Raw genomic sequence first — 8,266 nt, 5'->3', positions numbered from 1 at the left:
GCTCTTCTGTGATGCTTGAGGTTGTTGTACCGATCGGTGTTGGTGTTGCAGTTTCGCTTCTGCTGCGTCTTTGCGCGAGTTGCTTCAGTACCTTCCTCGATTGATGCTTGCTCCGATTCTGACTCGGTTTAGTTGTGGTGGTTCGCCGGTTGGACTCGTCGACGATGTTGCTGGACCGGTTGCTGGTTGTCGGCGTCGGTTTGGATTCAGATTGGTGTTGATGCTACTGGATTCACATGAATCGGTATGACGTTTGGGTGTGTTTGTTGTGTGATTCGGTCGGTTTCATAGCTGCTGGTTTTTGAGGATGATGGTTTGATGTTGTAAGATTGGACTTTGAGATGTTAGGTCACGGTTGTGAGGGTTTTGATACGGCTTTGTGTAGTTTGGTTCAGTAACGTGTTGTGGGTTGCGACTGGTGTTTTGTAAGTTCTGAAATTGGGTTTTTGTGCGTGAAAATTGTTGGAAAATTGCAGGTTGATGTATTGAATTGTGTCTGTGTAAAATGGTTGTAAATTGTTTGATCGTGAATTGGTTTTGTTTGTGAATTTCGGCCTGTTTGTGCGTTGATGAATTTTTGGCCCCCCTTCAATGTGTATGTGCAGGTTTAATTTATAGTGTTGATTTTAGGCTTACGGTTTGTTTGAAAGATGCAGGAAAATCAGTAACTTGAGGGAGGAGCGTGTAACAGATTCTGATGAATTGGATTTGGATTGAGGGAAAAAAACGTGTGACAGAATGTCATGAACTTGGACCATTTTTGGGACTTAACACTTAATAACCAAAATAAAAGTAAAAATAAAATTAAAAAAAATAAAATAAAATAAACATGCAATTTTTTTGGATTTTTATCAAATAATAATAATACAAAGTAATAAATGAAAAAGAACAATAAGAAGATTATGCAGACTCGACTCTATGGAAAAAAAATAATAATAAAAGAATAAAAAAAAGAAATGATGACTAGTTAGAATAAATATTAAAAAGAATTAATTAATTAAAATAAAAGATGGAAATAAAGATTAAAAGGTAAAGAGAGAAGAGGGTCTGACTCGGAACCAAAAATGAGGTATTTTAAAAATACCTTCGGCCGAAGTTTCACTGAAAAAGTCAAAGACCGATCAGGATCGAAGGGCACGTGTCAGTGTATGAATGTAGGATCCTTAGGTCAAAAATTGGGGTATGACAGATGCCCCTATTTAAGTTTCTTCGACGAGAGATTTGAAGATGAAATCTTTAATTTGACGGGTCGAAGAGACTTAAATACAAAGTACACCAATTTTGGACCTAAGATGTTATGAATGCTCGTGATGCAAGTATGAATGCAGGATGACAAATATGACTTGACTGAGACGAGAAACAACAACGGGATACCCAGATTTATTGAAGAAAAGGGATCTGACTTTGCTAGAGGGAATGTAGTTTTACTGGGGAAAATGATTGTCTACTACCGTATTGACAGTTGTGTGAAGACAAAAACTTTGGGGTGACATCTATTGAATGATAAACGGTGACATCTATTGAATGATAAACTGGGGACGACACATTGAAATTGAAATTGATTAGTGACATCACTAGAACAGCTAACGCTGGGGATGAAACTTTTGAAATTGAAATTGATTAGTGACATCACTAGAACAACTAACGCTGGGGATGAAACTTTTGAAATTGAAATTGATTAGTGACATCACTAGAATAGCTAACGCTGGGGATGACCCTTTTGAAATTGAAATTGAAATTGATTAGTGACATCACTAGAACAGCCACGCTGGGGATGACACCATTGAAGTTGATTGAAGGTAGACTCAAGCGGTCCGTTGTTTTGGACTGGTGGCTTGAACAAGATAAATGGTAAACCCAAGCGGTCCGTTGTTTAGGACTGACAGCTTGAAAGAAGATAAACTCAAACGGTCCGTTGTTTGGGACTGGCAGCTTGAAACAAGATAAACTCAAGCGGTCCGTTGTTTGGGACTGGCAGCTTGAAACAAAATAAACTCAAACGGTCCGTTGTTTAGGACTGACAGCTTGAAACAAGATAAGAAGTAAACTCAAGCGGTCCGTTGTTTAGGACTGGTAGCTTGGAACAAGACAAAAAGGTAAACTCAAGCGGTCCGTTGTTTAGGACTGGTAGCCTGAAATAAGATGAAAAGTAAACTCAAGCGGTCCGTTGTTTAGGACTGGCAGCCTGAAATAAGATGAAAAGTAAACTCAAGCGGTCCGTTGTTTAGGACTGGCAGCTTGGAACAAGACAAGAAGTAAACTCAAGCGGTCCGTTGTTTAGGACTGGCAGCTTGGAACAAGACAAGAAGTAAACTCAAGCGGTCCGTTGTTTAGGACTGGAAGCCTGAAACAAGGCAAAAAAGTAGACTCAAGCGGTCCGTTGTTTAGGACTGGCAGCGTGAAACAAGATGAAAAATAAACTCAAGCGGTCCGTTGTTTAGGACTGGCAGCCTGAAATAAGATGAAAAGTAAACTCAAGCGGTCCGTTGTTTAGGACTGGCAGCTTGAAACAATTGAAGACTGAAACGAAAGGATACGACCAAACCCTGGGTGACTGATGCAACCATGTATGAATTGATATTGTGTATATATTGTGTATGCATGAATGTATGAATATGTGAAAGTATTAATGTATGTATGTACGATTGTATAAATGGATGTATGAATGTATGGATGTAACTTGTACGACTGTATAAACTGTACGTGACAGGTGAACTCGATGTGACAGGACACGACAGGTAAGATGAGAGGCGGACTGACATCGCAGTACAAACACTCGGCAAGCTTCCTTGGAGGTGATATTATCGCAGTACAAATGGATGTGACAGGGCACAAGGTAGCAAATGATGCCTCTTGGGGAGGGAGCCCATTGTTTAACCAAAAGTCTGGAAGAAGTCGCCATTTGTAAACCGACGCAGAGTGCTTTTCCCCTGGCATGCTTCAACAGTCATTTTTTTTTGTGTATATATTTTTTTTTTGGTTTTTGAAAATCCCTAACTTTTGCCTGGACCGCCCTTTCAGGTTTTCAGTCCACTGGGAGTTTATTCCTTTTTTTGTGCCCCTAATTTTTGCCTGGACCGCCCTTTCGGGTTTTCAGTCCACTGGGACGCTCTCTATTGCCTAAGCCGCCTTTTCAGGTTTTCAACTTAGCGAGCTTTTATTTTTTGTAATTTTTTTTGTATATTTTTCTTTTGACTGTGAAAGCATCTTGCTCGAAGCAGAGGTCCTCTTCATTGTGCTTAGCCATGTTTCTCTTCCGGAATGTAACCGTTCTTGAGGCGCCTGCTAATGTACGCTTCAACTACTCACAAGTTCAGATAGAGTGTGTTTGTTGTTCACACTTTTCAAAAGATGTAAAAAAGGTTTTTGTATTTTGAAAATTTTTGCTTCAAGTATTGTCATCAAAAATAGAAGAGATTTTGCAAATAGAATAAATGGGAGTTCCAAATAAATGGGCACAGGCTCAAATTTGATGAATTAAATGGTGACCTGCCAACGGCGTGGCCCCACGGATCTTTGAAAAATTTGGAAAATGGTAAATATATGGGAAGGGTACATTGAACACAATAACCGTTTTACTCCCTGATAACTTTGAATGCCCCAGTTCCGAGTCTTTGATCTGCAGATGCTTCGAATCGGAGGTTCTTTTGACGACTGGATGCCCCAAGTGGACTGTGCCGACTGATGCAGTTACTTGTCATGATCCTTAACTTTTGCATAGATCGCCCTTTTCGGGTTTTAAATCTATCAGGATAATCATCATTTTTCTTTTTTTGTCTCTAACTTTTGCCCGGACCGCCCTTTCGGGTTTTCAGTCCACCGAGACGCTCATTTTTGCCTAAGTCGCCTTTTCTGGTTTGCGACTTATCGAGCTTCTATTTTTGACAGAGTATTTCTTGACTGCACCGACATTCATAGGACATGTGAGTTTCGTCACCATCCATAGTTGTAAAAGTCATTGCACACGAGCCTTCATAGTTAGGCGTCCACTTGCCCCTGGAGTCTGGTTGGAAAGTAGTACAAAGTTCCCTTCTTGAAATTCACGGGGACGAACCTTTTTGTTAGAAGCTTGTTTCAAACTTCTTTTGATATATTTGTACAAGGTCGTCATGCGTTTAAACTCAATCAATCTTGGACTTTAGCAGAACTCCTATTGACGGGACTTCGATCTCCGCGGGAGGCAGGGTCTCCATGTTGTATACTTGAGGAAAGGAGGGAGGGTTGCCCCTGTTGAAATTTGTACTGAAGTACGATGTCCATGCGAGGCAACGGTAACATCTCATGCCAGTTTTTGTGAATGACTGCCATCTTCTGGACAATCTTCTTGACTTTTGCTTGCAGCTTCGACGGCTAAGATGCCCCCAGTATGTGTGAGATCTCATTGGGAGTCTCCTCATCCTTCCCTTCTTCGACTTCGGACATAGGGAACTCAAAGTCGGAAGAGAGTACATGGTTAATGTGTTCAACGGGTTTATTAATGCATGATTTGATTATTGATTTTGACAAGTGAGTATAAGTTATGATTATGCAGATATTTGAGAATGATTAAAGAATTTTTTTTGTTTTTTGCATTACCATTTTTCCAGAAAAAGCACAAAATAAAACAAAGTCGGGATCAAGACGACCTTTTTATTAATGATGAAAAACACATGAAGCAAAAAGCCCTACACAAGTTCACTTTTGTCTCGGGCGGGACAAAAAGATTTTTTTTGAAAACCAGTAAACAACAAACCAACGCATTATTTGAACAAATAAGTAGTAGAAGGAACATCAAAAACGACCCAAATGTGGCTTGCAAGTCCGAATTCAATCTTCGAAGAGCAATATATTGGCTTCAATCAGCTTCTGGACTTCAATCTTCAAAGAGAGACAGTGCTCAATGTCATGGCCGGGTGCTCCTTGATGAAAGGCACATGAGAGGTCAGGTTGATACCCAAGCGGCAACTCGTTAGGCACCCGAGGAGGCTTCCTAGTTCGGACAAGGTTCTTCATGAGCAAGATGGGAAGCAGCTCCGCATACGTCATTGGGATTGGGTCAAACTGCATCTTTGGAGCCTGTTGTCGAGGCTGTTGTTGATGTTGGCGTTCGGGCCCCTACTGGAACTACGGCTGCTTCTGCGAAGCTACCAGTGAAACCACCAGGGTGTTCAGTCTCTCTGACTCGGCCTGGAGTGTTGTAATCTCTTGTTCAGGCTGATACGTTCACTCTTTTGTTTGCACGAGTGTTGTAGGTGCGAGTTGGCCTTGGACGAAGACAGTCGGACCACTTTTGAAACAGATTGACCCTTTTTATGGAAAAGAAATATTTGTGAGACTCGAAATTGAGACTATGAAATGCAAAATGATGCATGATGCTATGCAAAAAATAGACACACATTTTTTATATATCGAAGGACTTATAAAAGCAAATTTGTAAACATCATAATTGAAAATTTCATTGAATAATTAAAGTACAAGATAATTCCCTTTTAACAAAACTGAGCCAAGAGATAAACTCCAAAGTACATCATAAAAAGCTAGAAAATAACATAAAGTGGTGAAACAACTGGGAATATCTTGAGCTTTTGTAGTGGACTACTCCTCGAAATCTGGGTGTGCGCCGGCGAACATATCCATGTACTCCTTCTTCCTTTTAGAATCCCGCCTGAGTATATCATCCTTCTGCTGGAGGAGATCATTCTGCTTAACAATTAGTTGGCCTAGCTTGAGAATTTCACGATCCTTTTGCTCTATCAGTCCATCCTTTGTCTCCATCTGAGCCATAACCATCTCATACTTCCTCTTCCAATTGTTCCTTTCACATGTCATCTCGGCCAACTGGTACTGGAATTCTTCCATATTTTCAGGGAGTACGGGCAGTGGGGGAGCCGGAGTAGTTGAAGATGGGACTCTGGATAAAGTGTAAGGCATCTTGTACGTTGTAGCTCTATCAATGACCCATTCCGTGTAAGAGCTATGGACGAAACTTGATCTTTTTCCCATCTTGCTCCTCTCTTTTCTATGGATGGCATGCCAAGCTTGTATGAATTTTTCCCTCTCATTTGTGTAATCATCATGGTTATGGTAGAATACGCTGGACAAGTCGAGGTATAAAGGTTTGGCTTTGACCGGGTATCCGAGTTGTTGTTGGGCAAGGATAGGGTTGTAGCTAATTCCTCCCCATATTCCGATAAGAGGTACATTAGGGAAGTCACCACAGTGGATAATGACGGTCTTGGTATCACTGGCTGGGTTGTACCAAACTATGTCCGCGGGGGTAAGGGACATGATTCTTTGGGACCACGAGAGCTTTTCAGGGTTTTTGATGAAGGGCTGAGTTCGAGGTAGATGGGAGGTAAACCATTTGTAAAGTAAGGGTGCACAGCAAAGGATAACCCCACGACCAGCTAGATTACGATCATGAATGGAATGGTAAGTGTCTGCAAGTAATGTAGGGACAGGGTTTTTGGTGAGGAAGATTTTGATGGCGTTGATATCAACAAAGTTGTCAATATTTGGGAAAAGTAGGAGCCCGTATATGAGTAAGGCTAAGATGGAGTGAAAGGCTTTATTGTTGGGTAGTCCGGCGAAGAGGGAGGCTTTTTGGAAAAGGTAATGTGTAGGCAAGCATTGGAGTTGGGGTTTCCCTTTGATGGTAAGTTGAGCTTTCAATTCAGAGGCATCAAGGTGAAGAGCTTTAGCAATGGTTGAGGCTTCAGGATTGGGTTCAAGGCCATGGAAGGGTACTTCATTGGACACAGGTAAGCCAACCAAGTCAGAATATTCTTCAAGAGTGGGAACCAATATGAAGTCAGGGAATAGGAAGCAATGATAGAGTGGGTCATAGAATTGGACCAACGTATTGAGGACCCCTTCTTCAACTTTTGTTTGGAGGATGCTAAGTAGTCTTCCATGATGAGCTTGAAAGTCCTCCGGACTGGTTACTCTCGATCCTAGCTCCCTTAGCTTCAATAAATCGGGTTTCTTGAAAGTGTACTTCCTAGTGCTCCTTATTATAGGATTCATATCTACAACATTTACAAAAAGCTTGTTTTAAGTCCTTCGATGTTTAATGAGAAAAAATCGATGAATGAATGCATGCATGCATGATTATGCTACACAAACGGTGAAAACATGGTGAGGTTTAAGGTCCATGATGATGGAGTCAAGGGTAACAACGCCATTTGGTAAGGACTATGGTTTTATTTTCACTTGTAACACGGGTTCTACCAAGTTCCCAGAGTTGTCAACCACTTCCGAACATTATCGGGTTGCGGAACTACTTCCGGTCCAACAACGTTCGTAAGAAAGTCTCGTCTGAGTGTAGTATCGCGTATCAACCAACTCAAGACTACTCTTGATTAGCCACCGCACTACGTCCTAAAAGGCCAAGATGGGTTAAAGGTAACTAAAGGTCCTCAACATTAACAGTCACTTGAAAATAGCAATGCCAATCACGACTACTCATGTCGACATAAATTACTTCCAAGAGACCTCCGTTGAGTGGGGTTATCACATGTGCCATATCCCGAAACTTACTCTCGGTATAGGACTTTGATTATACCACCATCCTATCTTATGTTTCCCTCAAGTCCGGGTTAGGACTTATCTCACCACTCACGTTTAAAAGAAGGAAGAAAGAAGAAGAAGGGAGAACATATATACACGTATTTCCATCTTTTATTTTTTTGTTTTTTAAGCAAGTTATAGCACAAAAATTAAATAAGACCAAGTTAGGCTCAACCCTCTTAGGGGGGTCCCCAGTGAAGTCGCCATTTCTGTCGCGTCATTTTTCGGAGATCAAGGCTATTTGATTAGCTTTTTGACTCACTAATTATTTCACGACTGAACATTTTAATTTTTTAAGAAAAAGGGGAAAAAAGTTCAAACACCCCATTTTGATAAGATTTTAGGTTCGGGGGTTAGTTACATAAAGGGAAGGTGTTAGCACCCTTTATGTCCGTAGTACTCTACGGGAACCTCTTGGTTTTATTTAACTAATGTGCTATAACTTGCTTGTTTTGAAAAAAAAAAAAAAAAAAGAATTTTGAAATGATTAAAAAAAGAAAGACCTAATTATCTACATTTTATTGATTTGGAAGGACGAGGGTCCTCTGCCTACGTACCCGTGAGGGATCAAAACCTCGTAGTTCGGGGTAGAAATTGACGTTTGATTGGTTGGGTGTTTTTTATTAGTTTTGAAAAAGGTTTTAAAATGAAAGAAAGCCAAAGTGGCAAATAAGTATTTGTTTGTGTTTTTTAATATTAAAGAAAATGGACTCAAAAT

General features: G+C 40.6%; 1 protein-coding gene across 1 annotated transcript; it reads right to left on the bottom strand.

Annotated features, from left to right (window-relative positions):
- Window positions 1–5,574: 5,574 nt before the first annotated feature.
- Window positions 5,575–7,005, bottom strand: LOC146936545 (uncharacterized). Its single transcript, XM_085749237.1, has one exon. It carries the CDS (start codon window positions 7,003–7,005, stop codon window positions 5,575–5,577), a length of 1,431 nt encoding a protein of 476 aa, XP_085605363.1.
- Between the last annotated feature and the right edge of the window lie 1,261 nt (window positions 7,006–8,266).

The sequence above is a fragment of the Medicago sativa genome, chromosome 3 (assembly GCF_051527215.1).
Source record: "Medicago sativa cultivar Bolivia chromosome 3, Bolivia_mono, whole genome shotgun sequence".
Classification (NCBI taxonomy): Eukaryota; Viridiplantae; Streptophyta; class Magnoliopsida; order Fabales; family Fabaceae; genus Medicago; species Medicago sativa.
This window is presented reverse-complemented; position numbering and strand designations above follow the sequence as displayed.